This window comes from Patagioenas fasciata, chromosome 5 (assembly GCF_037038585.1).
Source record: "Patagioenas fasciata isolate bPatFas1 chromosome 5, bPatFas1.hap1, whole genome shotgun sequence".
NCBI lineage: Eukaryota > Metazoa > Chordata > Aves > Columbiformes > Columbidae > Patagioenas > Patagioenas fasciata.
This window is the reverse complement of record NC_092524.1, coordinates 23,034,990-23,050,756: the sequence shown is the minus strand read 5'-3', so window position 1 is coordinate 23,050,756 and position 15,767 is coordinate 23,034,990. Positions and strand designations below refer to the sequence as shown.

At 39.2% G+C, this 15,767-nt stretch overlaps 1 protein-coding gene across 5 annotated transcripts in view; it reads right to left on the bottom strand.

Annotated features, from left to right (window-relative positions):
* Window positions 1-15,767, bottom strand: part of PDHX (pyruvate dehydrogenase complex component X) — a 135,937-nt gene that overhangs the window by 62,347 nt on the left and 57,823 nt on the right. For all 5 annotated transcript variants that reach the window (XM_071809082.1, XM_071809081.1, XM_071809083.1 and 2 more), the window contains exons 8-10: window positions 13,607-13,665; window positions 9,119-9,277; window positions 5,529-5,593 (exon numbers count right to left, since the gene is read on the bottom strand). In XM_071809082.1, the coding sequence (XP_071665183.1) occupies window positions 5,529-5,593; window positions 9,119-9,277; window positions 13,607-13,665 (283 nt within the window). The remainder of the gene's footprint in view (window positions 1-5,528; window positions 5,594-9,118; window positions 9,278-13,606; window positions 13,666-15,767) is intronic.

Here is a 15,767-nt window from a genome sequence, read left to right as displayed (position 1 = left end):
CTTTTTAATATCTTTATCAATTATCTGGATGAGGGGGATTGAGTGCACCCTCAGTAAGTTTGCAGGTGACACCAGGCTTGGCGGGAGTGTTGATCTGCTTAAGTGTAGAAAGGCTCTACATTGGCATCTGGACAGGCTGGATCGATGGGCTGAGGCCAATTGTATGAGGTTCAATGAGGCCAAGTGCTGGGTCCTGCACTTGGGCCACAACAACCTCATGCAACGCTACAGGCATGGGGAAGAGTGGCTGAAAGCTACCTGGTGCAAAAGGACCTGGGGGTGTTGGTTGACAGCTGGCTGAATATGAGCCAGCAGTGTGTCCAGGTGGCCAAAAAGGCCAACAGCATCCTGGCTTGTGTCAGGAATAGTGTGCCCAGCACGATTAAGGAAGCAATTGTCCTCCTGTACTTGGCAATGGTGAGGTTGCACCTCAAATACCGTGTTTAGTTTTGGGTCGCTCACTACAAGAAAAACATTGAGGTACTGGAGAGAGTTCAGAGAAGGACAATGAAGGTGGTGAAGGGTCTAGAAAACAAGTCTTATGAGGAGCAGCTGAGAGCACTGTGATTGTTTAGCCTGGAGAAAAGGAGACTCAGGGGAGATGATATCACTCTCTACAACTATCTGAAAGAAGGCTGTAGCATGGAAGGTGCTGGCCTATTCTCCCAAGTAGTAAGTGATAGGATGAGAAGAAACGGCCTTGAGTTGTGCCAGGGAAGGTTTAGACCATAAATTTCAAAAACTTTCTTCACAGAAAGGTCAAGCTACCCATGGAAGGTTTGAGTGACCATCCCTGGAGGTGTTCAAAACATGTGTAAATGAGGTTCTTACGGACATGGTTTACTGCCATAGTTAGGTTAATGGTTTGAATCTATGATCTTGAGGGTCTCTTCCAACCAAAATGATTCTATGTCACCTTCTTACTGGTGTTTCCCTGTTTGCTCCTATTATCTCAGGAGATGCTGACTCATCTCTGTAAGACTTCAAGTATGCTCCAATGTAACCAGCACGCCTCAGAGCAACAGGCTGAGAGCCCTTACAAGCATCCTCTCCCATGACCTTGGTGTGTCATGGGGAAGCCTGATATTATCCCCCTTCATGTCTAGTTTAAGCTCTGTCAATGAGCCCCGCAAGCTTGTGAGCAAAGATCCTCTTTTTCCTTTGAGAAAGGTGAATCCCAACCAACACCAGCAAGCCTGATACCATGTAATGCCATCCAATTATTGAAAACCCCAAAACTGTGGCAGTGAGAAGAGCCACAAAACCATTTATTAATAGATCAGGTCCGTCTGTTTCTTTCAGTGTCGCTGCCTGCAACTGGAAGGAGAAAGGAAAAAAATAACCCACAGTCCAGATTCCCTTATCCACCCTCCCAAGGCCCTGAAGTTTATTTTGATCGCCCTTGGACTACAGGTCGCTGCTTCATTGCCTCCCACATGAAAAAACAGGAATGGGTAATAGTCCGAGGGCCATACAAGGCTAGAAAGTTTCCTAATGATGTACTTAACCCTGTTCCCAGCTTATTGGACCCTCTGCTCTCCTCAAAAGGGAGTTGCCTACAACTGTAACCCATCTTTTCTTCCTCATAGAAGCGGTCGTGATATGGGGCTAGGCCTTTCTGACCTTGGCAGCACCTCCTGTGTACACGGACCTTCATTCTCTGCATCCATTGAGTGACCTTCCACATCCAGAGCCTCATACCTGTTGTACAGAGGCACCTGGGAAGGTAAGGAGGGGGTTCACTTGCCATCCTGAGCACAGACTTGCCTCCATTCACTCCTTTCCTTTAAGCTACTGTCTTCAGCCCAGTGAGGATAGAGGATCCCCCTTTTTTTTTTTTTTTTTCTGATGGCAGTTTGTGTTTCTGTCTCAGAAACTGTTACAGTTCAATGATTTTGTCTGCTGAACGGCTTAGAGATGTTTTTTTTTTTTTTGACCACTCCTCCAGCATGAGGGACACATACAACCCACATGTTAATATACATTACAGCAATGTTTCTCCAGAAGTCTGTATTATTACTCTCATCACAAATTATCTATTCTAAAATATATGATTGAAATATGCATTCAGATTTAGCTTTTCAAAAACTGACAAAGAAGTGAGTTGAGCTAAATTTTATCACAGTATTACAGTATGTTTGGGATTGGAAGGGACCTCAAAAGCTCATCCAGTCCAATCCCCCTGCTGGAGCAGGAACACCTAGGTGAGGTCGCACAGGAATATGTCCAGGTGGGCTTTGAATGTCTCCAGAGTAGGAGACTCCACAACCTCCCTGGGCAGCCTGTTCCAGTGCTCTGTCACCCTCACTGAGAAGAAGTTTTTTCTCAAATTTAAGTGGAACCTCTTGTGTTCCAGCTTGATCCCATTACTCCTTGTCCTATCATTGTTTGCCACTGAGAAGAGCCTGGCTCCATTCTCATGGCACTCACCCTTTATATATTTATAAACATTAATAAGGTCACCCCTCAGTCTCCTCTTCTCCAAACTAGAGACCCAGCTCCCTCAGCCTTTCTTCATAAGGGAGGTGCTCCACTCCCTTAGTCATCTTTGTTGCCCTACGCTGGACCCTCTCCAGCAGTTCCCTGTCCTTCTTGAACTGAGGGGCCCAGAACTGGACACAATATTCCAGATGGGGTCTCACCAGGGCGGAGTAGAGGGGAAGGAGGACCTCGCTCGATCTACTGACCACACCCCTTGTAATACACCCGAGGATGCCATTAGCCTTCCTGGCCACAAGGGCGCAGTGCTGGCTCATGGTCATCCTATTGTCCACCAGGACCTCCAGGTCCCTTTTCCCTACATTGCTCTCTAATATGTAATTTCCCAACCTATACTGGAACCTGGGGTTGTTCCTGCCCAAATGCAGGACTCTACACTTTCCCTTGTTAAATTTCATCAGGTTATTCCCTGCCTAACTCTCCAGCCTGTCCAGGTCCCTCTGGATGGTAGCACAGCCTTCTGGCGTGTCAGCCACTCCTCCCAGCTTAGTGTCATCAGCAAACTTGCTGATAGTGCACTCAATTCCCTCGTCCAAATAATTAATGAATATATTGAATAATACTGGCCCCAGTACTGACCCCTGAGGCACTCCACTAGATACTGGCCTCCAACTGGACTCCGCACCATTGACCACCACTCTCTGGCTTCTCTCCTTAAGCCAGTTTGCAACCCACCTCACTACTCTATTGTCTAGACCACACCTCCTCAATTTAGCTGTGAGGATGCTGTGAGAGATTGTGTCAAAGGCTTTACTGAAGTCAAGGTAGACCACATCCACTGCTCTGCCATGATCCATCCACCTTGTTACATTCTCATAAAAGGCTATGAGGTTGGTCAAGCATGACTTACCCTTGGTAAAGCCATGCTGACTGCCCCTAATGACCCTCTTATCCCTGATATGCCTTGAGATGACACCAAGGATAAGCTGTTCCATTACTTTCCCAGGGACAGAGGTGAGGCTGACTGGTCTATAATTACCCGGGTCCTCCTTCTTGCCCTTTCTGAAGACTGGAGTGACATTTGCTTTCCTCCAATCCTCAGACACCTTTCCCGTTTCCCAAGACTTGGCAAAAATGATGGAGAGCGGTCCAGCAATGACTTCAGCCAGCTCCCTCAGCACCCACGGGTGCATCCCATCTGGACCCATGGATTTATGGATGTCCAGATTGCCTAACTGCTCCCTAACCCAGTCCTCATCAACTGAGGCAAACACCTCCGTTGTCCTGGCTTCATCCGGGGTCTCAGGGGTACAGGGCTCCCCAGAACAGCCTCCAGCAAAGTAGACAGAGACAAAGAAGGCATTCAGCAATTCTGCCTTCTCTGTGTCTTCCACCACCAGGGTACCCACCTCATTCATCAGTGGGCCTACATTGCCTCTGGTATTAGTTTTATCTGCTATGTATTTGAAAAAGTTCTTTTTGCTGTTCTTGACCCCTCTCGCCAGCTGTAATTCTAAGGAGGCCTTGGCTACCCTAGCTGCCTTCCTACATCCTCTAACAGCAGCCTTATATTCCTCCCAAGTGGCCAGCCCCTGCTTCCATGACCTGTAAACTCTCCTCTTCTGCTTGAGCATACCCAACAGATCCCTATTCAACCACACAGGCCTCCTGGCTCCCTTCCTTGACTTCCTACGTGTGGGGATGCTCTGATGCTGAGCATGGAAGAAGCAATCTCTGAATGCAATCCAGCTCTCTTGGGCCCCTTTTCCTTCAAGCAGTCTTGCCCATGGGATTTCCCCCAGCAATTGCTTGAAAAGGCCGAAGTTAGCCCTGCTAAAGTCCAGGGTTGCAATTCTACTTGCTATTCTGTTCCTGCCACATGAGATGCTGAACTCCACCATCTCGTGGTCACTGCAACTCAGGCAGCGCTCAACCTTTACTGCTTCGACCAGACCCTCTTTGTTAGTGAGGATGAGATCCAGCAGTGCACCTCTCCTAGTCGGCTCCTTCACCATCTGCATGAGGAAGTTATCATCAATGCACTGGAGGAACCTCCTGGACTGTGGCTGGCTGGCTGAATGGTCCTTTCAGCAAACATCAGGGAAGTTAAAATCACCCACAACAACCAGGGCCTGTGACTGCGAGGCCACTCTCAGCTGCACATAGAAGGCCTCATCAACTTCCTCAGCCTGATCTGGTGGCCTATAATAGACACGTACAACCGTATCACCCCTGCCTGTTGCTTGATGATAATCATGTCACAAAATAGAATACATTAACAGTTTTAGAAACTCGGGAAGTACAAAAAATTGATTGAAAAATTAATTGTGCAACTGTGCCACTACATTCATGTCGGTTTTACACATGCCACTTATTTCTCATTGCTGAGTTCACTCACTCCTTTTGCAGAGTATGTTTTATATAAAAAAATATTTACTGAATGTATGTTGCTATTTAAAATCGATCGAATCAGTTTTTAATGTTTCAGTTAAAACTAACTGTAAGAGTTAACACCACACCTTTGCTGAAACTTTTTTTGCCCCTCTAGAGATATTCTACTCAAGAGTGAATTGAAGACAAACTGGACATCACTGTCTGCTGCGATACTTCTGCCAAACAACTCCTTTTAATATATTTAAACTATTATTAATGTCTTCTCCTAACTACAGAGTGCAACTTAAAAAACAAACAAACAAAAACCCAACCAACCAAAACCCCCAAAATAAACAAAGAAACACTCCTCCCCCTGCCCCCCAACCAATGATAAGAACAACAGTAAGAACAACAACCCAACAACAAAATTCTTCTGCAATTGGGAAAAATTAGGTGCAAAAATAAAAGTCAGATCAGTCTCAGTATGAAAAACACAAATTTCACACCAGGTTCAGATGAAATAAACCTATGTCAAGATAATTGTTTCACCCTGACATAGGACACAGTGTAGGTACAGCCCTCAGAATCATCATACGGAGTTTCCTTCTAAATAGAGCAAGATTTTAAAAGGCAATGTATTAACATACAGAGGAATAGTGGAGAGTAAAATAGTGCTGAATGCACACTGCACATACTAAATGCTGTTAGAGTTTTACCTGAAAGATCCTCCCTGATACTCTTCCGGTAACAGTTTTCCATCTCTTGCTTTCTTTGCTAAAGCCTAAGGAAAATGAAAAAAGAAAAAGGAGAGAGAAAAGAAATTAAAGTGTTGTAATAGAATAATTCCTTTTACTTCAGTATGACACTATACTTACCATCTAGCCATTAAAAAGTCATCTGCTTATGGATTTAGAGAAGCACCTCAGCAATACTGTGCTTGTAGCTACAATGATTTGGCAAACATATGGACATAAAACTTTATTTTTCCAACTATATTGACTGTTCAATAGAAGCTGTTCTTTCACCTTACAAACCTTGATCCAGTTTTCACAATGGAACCACCATTCTCCCTGGTGTTTTCAGGTGACAAAAATATCTAGCATAATGCTGATGAGACAAATTCACAGCATTATTCTTAAAATATTTGTTTAAAGAAACTGCCATGTATGACTTCAGAATTTTCTAGCAGATTTAGAGAATGTATTTTTTACAGCTACGTATTCAACTACCTTAGAGACAATGCTTTCTGTGACCTCCATTTAATTTGTGAGACTTTTCTGCTTCTAAATATACACAGAAGAAACTGTCTACAAACTCTTTGTCAAAATACAGTCCAAGAAATTCATACTATGTTCTAAGATAAAATCATAGAGAAAAAGAACCTTATCCCCACCTAGGATGTCTGTAGTTCAGAGGTTTCCTCAGATGGAAGCAGTGGGTATCATGATTAATATCTTCCATAGTAGCTGCCATGTAAGGAAGAAAGGACTGTGTGGACCTCAAGAGAAATGGCACTCATTGGTAGGTCAAGAGCCAGTTATTCAGCCACCAACCCATTGCTAACACCCTGTGAGTACCCAAAGGAAAAGGTGGTGACTGGACACATGTCAGAGGACTCCTCCATTAGTAGCAACCTTTTCAAAATGACAGCAGAGAATGAAATGGGAATATATGCAGGACAGATGATTTCTCATATTCATACAAAATACATTTAGTGTTTTTGGATTGTATCATATTTTTTCTGAAGGTGGAAAAGCATATGGAAAATGTCATATTATGACAAGTGCAGCATTATGACATTTTAAGACAAAAAAGCACAGTCAGGGAAATAGACTCAGATCTGCTTCTGGGAAGGCTGATAAAATCATCACAGGCCGTTTTTCCTTCTGGTAAAAATAATAAAACTGATTACAGATTCCAATCATTTAATTATGTTAGGGAAATTATGGTGGAAGTGAATAAATAACCAAAAAAATCTACATTAAAACAACATTTAAAAAGCGATATATCATATTTGTGAAACTTTATTGGAGCAGATTATTCCATGAATCCTCGTTGTTTTCTAGGAATTTTCCAATCCCTTTATAGGAATTCTGCTGCTGTTTTCTAGGATTTTTCCAGGTTCTAACAATTGACCTTTGCCCCTTCCCTCCCCCACCCCCTCAAAAAAAACCATTATATATACATATATATTCTACATTACTTTCCAGGAAATGCCTGTTCTGCTCTCCAGGGATTTTCTACATGTGTTCTATGAATATCCGGTCACTCAGTTCAATATACCAAGAGGTAATTTCTATGAAATCTCACCCCTGCCTTCAAGGACCAGAGTAAATAAGTGGAAACTATGACTGAATTGACTTCTTTTTGTTTGCTTGTGGGTGCAGGTAAGTCATTGCAAGATAAACTTCAACACTTATAATGAGTTGATCAGTAGTTAGAGTTATGACATGGATTAATCCCTTTTCATGTTGTAAATCTAACTCTGTTGGTCATGGTGAACAACTGTCCTCCCTTCATACATTTCTAAACATTTTCAAGGCAATGGTTCTGAAATGCCACTGTAGTGTAAGAACTGCAATAACTTCAGCTTAAAAATAAACACCAAGAAGTTTAAGAGACTCTCATTCTAATGAAGCACCCACTAAATAATTCAAGATTACACCAAGTTTTGCAAAACTTTGACACCCTTATTATTAATTTAAAAGTTAAAAGGATATACTAAATTTTATTTTAGGCTTTTATTCATATCTGAATAGCGAACCATACACAACAGCCATGGGAACAGCATGTGTATGTGCAATTGAATGATGAAAATATGGTGCTAGGATGCTTATGACCCAGAAAGAAATTAAAACAAACATGCAGCAGAAAGGGACATATAACCAATCTACACAAAGAACGCACCTGCCAAACTACAGGAAGACTGGTAGAGAAACAGCTGAAGTTTCAGTTTGTGACTCCCACATGTGCATGTCAGGCACATATGTATTTCAATAATTCAATGAAGAAGTTGAAAAATAAAATTATGTTGGTGTAGACACCTGCAATCTACCTGACCAAATGACCTTCATAGTGTGATCTATGTTACACACACTCAACTTGAAATGAAACAGGAATGCTTACTTATCATAGCCCTGGTAAACATAACGCAAGCGTACATTCCCGTCATGGGAACTGTAGGACACAGTAGTTTATGGTAAGAGAGGTTTGTAATACTGCATCACAGTATCAGATGTATAGAGATTATAATGAAAGCACGACCTATACTTCACTTCTCATAATTCTTTTCTTCTTGTCCTTCTATCACTAATCACAGAATAATGTAACAACCTCAGCTGACCTTCCTCCTTGGCTGGCTATTGTATCAGTGAAAGGACTTCCTTTCACAACAAATTAAACATTAAGTAAGCAATATGGACTGGAAATATCTTAAAAACAAGCAATTATGAATGTATTGTGGCATGACACTTAACGCCTTTTTCTGCTACAACTTTGTTGTTTGCTCGCCTCTTCCAACAGAGACTATTAGGATTTCTGTATTTTTTGGTAAAAGACAAAAATTTACAAAGTGCAGCTTGTGTCTGTTTTGGGGACAGTTTTATGCCCTAGCAGCTACTTCCACGCATTCCTCAGATACTGTAGGCCTTTGATTAGCACTCATTAAATTACAAAAAAACGCTTGTGTTGGGGGATTTCATAATTTATTGTATTTTTGCCTGCCACAAAATACTACTTCTATGGTTGGCAACAACTGCCACAGATTCAAGTCACTAACTCGCATTAGTCTAACTGCTCATTAGTCTGAAGAATTTAATGTTACCTGTCAGGTGACAGTCACAATCACATTTAAAAAAACACGCAAACAGAAACAAGTGCCATAAAATAACTGTAAACAGAGTAACACAAGCAGCTACAGGCAAATTTCTGGGGAAGGAGGAAAAAAACATCCCAAGCAAACAAAATCTCAAAACTAAAGACTGGAAATACTAAAGAAATTAACATTATCTAGCTTTCTCATGAGGATTAAAGAAATACAATTATGTCAAATGGCAGAAGTCTGTACATGTTTATTTTTTCTAGCTAGTATTCAACTAAATAACATGATGGCTAAGTTGTTGTTAATTAAAAATGAACACAGTAGCAAAATTAATAATAATTTTGAAGTCTACGGAATGCTGAGACTGCTTTAGAACCATTTTGAAACTGTCTTTGTTATTACTGATGTGTATCTGGGTCATCCTATGTTTTCTGCTACACTATTCTGTTATTCTGCTCTTCAGCCTACTGTACATTTAAGACCTACCTTTGCAGAGGCGGCAATTTCCTTTATTCCTTTGGCAGCAACATCTTTTATGATTGGTGTAATGAGACCTCGGTCTGTCGCCACGGCAATAGAAATGTCAATGGATTGCAGCTGCCTGCAGACTTCTCCACTGCAGATTACATTCACATCTGGCATTTGCTAGGAGACAGTAAAAAAAGAGAGCTGTTAAAAGAATAATGGTGCAATCAATTATAAAGGAAAATCCTTTAAAACACATGTCTACATACAGGCATTCACCAAGTTAATGAGAGAATCAGAGTTCTGTCTATAAATGAAGGCAAAACAAAAGGTCACATCTGTCATCAGAAATGCCATGAGCAAGAAAAAAAATCTAAGAGTAGATGTACATGATTAACTTGCATTTATTTTATTTTATTTAACTTCCTGGACCAAAAAAAAAAAAATAACAAAAGCCAACAATTTCCTTCAGGAGTCATTGATACCACTTTACGGATGCCCAGCATGCAAAGACACAAAGCAGTGTCATTTCTCCCCCAAAATAAAGCACAGGATACCGACTTAAGAAGCATGGAAATGGACATCCTACTACACTCACGTGTTATTTTTCGTTTGTGTCAAGCCTGGCTCTCAACAAAGGAAGCTACAAATAGAGTATCCTGCAGGTACGCTCATTGTTATTCAGATGAAGTTCTCCTAAAATGCATCAGTGGCTTTTTTTGTGTGTGGACTTAATTAAAATTGAGATGATGTTTACTTTTCAATGAGGCTTTTGATTTTACCATATTAAGCCAAAACACTCCACACATAAAAAAATAAAAAAAAACACCAAACCAACCAACCCACCCTCACCCCTTCAAAAAACTACAACATATAGATGAAGTCTCACGTAACTGGTCACAGATACCGCCAAGGTACTATTGCCAATAAATCCAAGATCAGTATTTAGTGAACTTAATGAAATTAAGAATTAGAAAATTGACTTCATATTGGAGAGTGTATTCCAGAAGAAACTATGAGAGGGATACATTACCTCTACATAAACTAATTCCACTGTCTATCTCTAACTATACTAACTATCTATCTATCTGCACTCCTGGAAGAAGAGGTGTAACGGTACTCTCAGTTCCTACTCTTCAATGCCAGAATGTATAGGGGAAAAAAGAAAAAAAAAGATACTATTCCTCTTTGCAAGTTCAATAAACTTCAGGAAAGTCACACTGTACGCACAGTTGTAATGTGCCTCCAAATGGGTATTGTGCAAGTATGACTCTGTATAAGGTATCCAAAAGAGGTGGTAGGGACAAGGAGTTTCTCCTATCAAGCTCAACAGGATTAGAATAGTCTTAATTTTGATGCAAACCAGACAATACTATTTCATCCATTACTTCCACGATGAAAGACACTATTTTTAAAGGATGGCTGCTATAGCAGCTGTTGTTACTAAGCCAAATTACTTGTGGATATCAGCCTGGAAAGCTTGAATTTCTTCCTCCAGCCTTACTCCTCCTTCCTTGTTTCAGAAAGCCACCAGAATTGTTCTAATGGGCTATAATCCAGTGAGCCCACTGGCACATTCACAGACATCGGGCTGTCAAATTGCAAGATCAAGATGAAAACTAGAATTTATACTTGGAGTTGTGATCCTATGAAGGAGAAGTTTAGCATGTTAAAGAACTGATACAAGCACTATCTTAAGGTGTTTGCCAACCAATTACCAAGTGTCAAATTAGTTGCTGTCTGTTCATTCAAGTTAGAAGAGCGCGTCTTGCATTGTTTAGGAAGAAAATATTAACAAAGTATGATTTGGAGAGTGCCCAGAAAAGAGCCAACAAAGCCACTTTGAATTTAAACTTGCAAATGTGTTCACACCACTGAATTTTGGGGTGGGGAGGAACAGGTGGAAGTATTTTCCTGAAACACTGACAGAAAATAGTTGAGACGTGAGCTTGATCATGAACATATTTCTTGGCATACTGAGTTCATTTTTTTTTAATGTATTACTTTAATAGTAAAACAAATGCTAGCATAGATTTGTAACAAAGCAATAAGACAGGACAGAATAGTTTAAAGACTACTTCCATTTAAACACTATACTAACATCCCATTAAAAACAATCAAACAAAAACCCAGAAAACAAAACACCTCAACCCAGAGCACAAGAACTCCAGCTTCTCAGAATCAGACCTGCAACACCAACTCATCTATAATCAAAGATGCATTGATTTTACAAAGCCGTATGCATTATCGTTCACTCTGTTTACCTCCTGAATTTCCTTTAAGCAAGCTAAGAATGACATGCTACTGATGACTTTGTTATGTTCACAACATAGATCTATCTAATCCTTAAGTTCAAGATTCAAATTCTGTATTGTAAGTGTCGGCTAAAATTATGAGGTAAAAGAATACAAAAGTAATAACAGACTATTATTATTTGTATATCAGAAAGAGAAATCATATTTGCAGGATTCACTGGTTAAGTCATCTCATGATGGCAGATAAGGTAGCAATTTGATAAAACCATAAATAGCCACAAAAACCTTTTACTACATAAGCAGAAGTAATAGGAAGTACACTGTATTCAAGTCATTCTTTCACATATAGACAAACTGTAAGCTAGAATTACATCCCGTTATCTTTCTTGACTGATCCTTCTTTGTGTAGAAGAGAAAAACAGAAAACCTAATCTTTCATTCCTCTCTCTCTGTGTCTCTTGTTCCTCTCACCCACTCTCTGTTGCAGAGATTTGTTATTCCATGTTCGCAGCTAGCAGTTCACAGTAATTTTTAGATGTCACCACTTCTTCATGTAAGGTTGCATTAGGCCACCAAAGGAAGTTTCTTGTTATGTTCACATGTAACAAACACATACCAATCATGTTTAGCTCCTCATTCTGTTTCTGGTATAAAATAACTTGGGAAGTTTTTCCCAATCTATTCAATGTCCAGAATTTCTTCCAGGTACTTGTTTATGAAACTGCTTAGAATCCTGTCTATTTCCTGTAAAAATCTATAGCTTTTGCAATTATACATAAATATTTAGATCATGTTCGGGTAGAAATTTCTCAATAGTTCCATAACTTATATGTAATTTCCTGCTTCAGCTTTCAAACAAATTAAAATAATCAAAATCATCGTTGCAAATGAAAAAAATAGCTCTCACTCTCTTTCTGATGATTTTATATTGTTGTGAGGTAATGCCACTAGTCTGGATCTTTGTTCTGCTTTATCTCGTCAGTTTTTAAGCTTTTAAAACCCCCTGCTCAAGTGATGCAGTTATATCAGAAAAGTTTAGCTCTTCCAGGCATTTACCATCTAGCTAGGAGTGAATACTGTGCAACCAGGAAAGCACAGGTAACAAATCCACAGCAATACCAAACTGCTTCAAAATATGAATTCATTCATTGTCACACATGAGTATATTTGCCCTGATGACGAGGGCAAACTTCATAGGATAGTCTGAGGATCAAGCGTCTGTCCCCCTTTATTACCTTTATACATGAGTGAGATCTTTTCCAGGTGTTAGTGATCACTAAAAGACACTGTTTCTTCCTGAACCTTAAAAATACTGGCCTTCAGACTGGTCAGAGCTCCCACCTATGCCTCATTTAAAAAAAAAGTGCAAACCCAATTTAAACCAAAAATGCTCCATATCTAAGTGAAAAACATAATAGTATTTTCTTTTCACAAGTTTGGAAACAAAATTAATTTCACATTATGTTTTACAAATAACTATATTTGAGATAGTCTGGACTAAGGAAAGACAGTTCCAAAGTGTGGGAGTTCTCCTAAAGGAGGATTTCTGAAACTTTTCAGTTTCAACAAATTAAGTGGCACAGGGAGTGTTTTCCAAGTAGAGAAACTGACACAAATTAGAAGACAATGCATACGGTTCTATCCAGAGAACAGGGAAATAGCTTATGGAGATGGTTAAGCCTCTGTAGTTTGGCATAGAACAAGTATACCCTAATGAAATTTAAGATCTTGACTTCAGGATGTATTGCAATCATTTAACTATTACATTGGCAAGGGGAACAATGACAATTCTTAGCAATGAGTAAAGACTGGTTGCCTGAAGAATTCTTAATTCAAAGTAGAGGTCACTGAATATGCCATCAGAATATACCTAAGGTAAAACACAAGACTGGTATAAGACTTAGACAAATATTTGTTTATAACTGTAAGAGAAACTAAGATGCACCAGCAAAGCACAGAAGACTTATCTTGCCAATTGCTTTAGTCTGCCGATAAAGCATCTACCACTTTCAGCAGATGGTAACTGTAGTAAGTGGATCTTTACTAAGAAGTTCTCATTTTTACAGTCTACAGCATAGACAGTGTAGAAAATTTTTCCTGGAAAGCTTAAAAAACAGCTAACAATAAGTGATAAAGGATTACAAACTTTGCTATGATACCATTCATATCTCCATATAGGCTCACAAAATACTTCTCTTGTCTCCTTGGAAGTTTACTATAAAATGTATTTTTCTTAAGTCAATTATTCACTTACCTTCAGAGTAACAGCAGTTGCTTTGATAATAAAATCATTTACAGATACTTTAATGTCATCTGTAAAAAGAAAAAAGAAGACAACAATCATTGCTCATAAGATTTGTTTATCAGCACTTACATGACGATGAGATTCCAGTGATTCAGCAGATTTGCTTCTTCGAAACACTGCCAGAAAGTAACTCATCTTCAAACTACAATCATAAAAGCAAGAAAACTTTTCTGCCTGTTGGGACAAAAGGAGTATCATCAAGGAAAAGCCTCCTGAGCAGAGATGTTCTTGCTAGCTGTTAATAGAAGGTTAAACTTTAGTATTCTACTCATAAGTAGCAGCCCATATGTGTTTTATGCTTTACATATTTATTGTCTATGTAGAAATCTATTGCAAGATCTAAATATACAGAGACAATACCGGAGACTACTATTAGTTATGTAGTGTGATGAATTAACTGGAATAACGGCAGAGATCAACGTTTATTCAGCTATAAATCAGATGTTACTCTCCAGTGACCTTTGGGGCATTATAATGTAAGAATTAGCAAGGTGAAGTCATCTGTCAATTCTTAAAATGGGTTAACAATATATTCCAAAGCAGGCTGCAAAATAATCTGAGAGTGAAATATTGTTAAAATAAAAGCAAAGCTACACGCCACAAAAGAGAACATTAGCCAGAAGCAGATAAAATAACCTTGAGAGGACTGGACTTTTTTTAATGTGAGGCTTAGAAATACTGCATAACACTTAGCATATCTGCCTCCTTTCCTCAAAAGCTTGGGAGAAAGGAGGTATAGAAACAATGGCCATGTATGCTCTACGTTATTTTTTTCCAGGTTTTAGGAGACTGAGGTACTGGTAGCAGAAGCAAAGACTATCGATACAATGCAAAATATGCCACAGTTGATAAAAGATTATCCTGAAGACACATAATATTTACACAATATTAAATGCATCATTCTCACAGTAGAAAACAACAACAACAACAAAGTCACTCTGCTACCATCATCACCGCTGTCAACTGAACAGCAAATAAGCAAAACTACTTCATTTTCAAGCCTAGTTTACAGCATGTAATACATGTACCTTTAGAAAAGCTTTTGTAAAGGGAAAGTTATTTATAGACAGTTACATTAAGTGAAATATTCCTAAGTGATCAGAAATTTGGAGGAATGAGCCAAGTATCCACTTACCAGATAATGGACCTGCAACATTTGCCACGATTAGCAATCTATATATAAGACAGACAAAATTCTCATGTAATACAATGGGATCTGCAAGTACCATGTTGCATTGACAGAATTTCACATCAGACAAATCCATATCTTGATCATAAAATACATTTGCTGTTTTATATCTTGATTTATATCACTAATTCTTGGCAAAAATGTCACTTTCCACTAGGGGAGAGGAATGCAGTGAAATTACAGGAGTATGGTCAAATGAAATAAGTCTGATAATATTTTACCCTCAATCACTGAAGTTTATAGTAGGGATAATTGCTATACATTACCCCCAAAACAAAGAATTTGACAGCAGGGAATGCCGCATAAAACTTCCACATTACATCTCATCATGCAGTAGAAACCACCATTATTTCCATCAGAAAAAAATCTACCAGTACCACCTCCGTAATTCAATTTTACGCTAAGACATATGCCTCTTTTCCACTCCTACATTTTAAAAAAATATTAATTAAGAATCCATAGCAGCAAGAGAGATGTGAAAAAATTTAGGTGAGCATTCTTAACACAATTTTTTACTTTGTGTCTTATGACCTGCTGCTATTTAAAGAAAATATCAACATCATAAATTGTCTTTGACATGTGATAAGATACCATTTTAAAATAAAATCATGTAGAAAAATGACCTGGACACTCTTGCATTAAAAAGTAGTCATGCAAAACTCCAAGAAAAGGAGAAACAGCTCCTGTAGCATCATGTAGAAAAACTGAATATGGCAGTCTAATTTAATGTAGAACCTCACAAATGGATAAACAAATGTGGGTTAATCACCAGTACATAACAGTAGCCCTCCAACATCAGCATTCTAGTTCTTACGAGTACAGCTCCATGACACTAAGCTGAGAGAAAACTGACTCACAGGATAAAGCCTCAGTAACAGCAAGTGACTATGAAGTACCCTAACACTCCTGGAGGGCACGTGC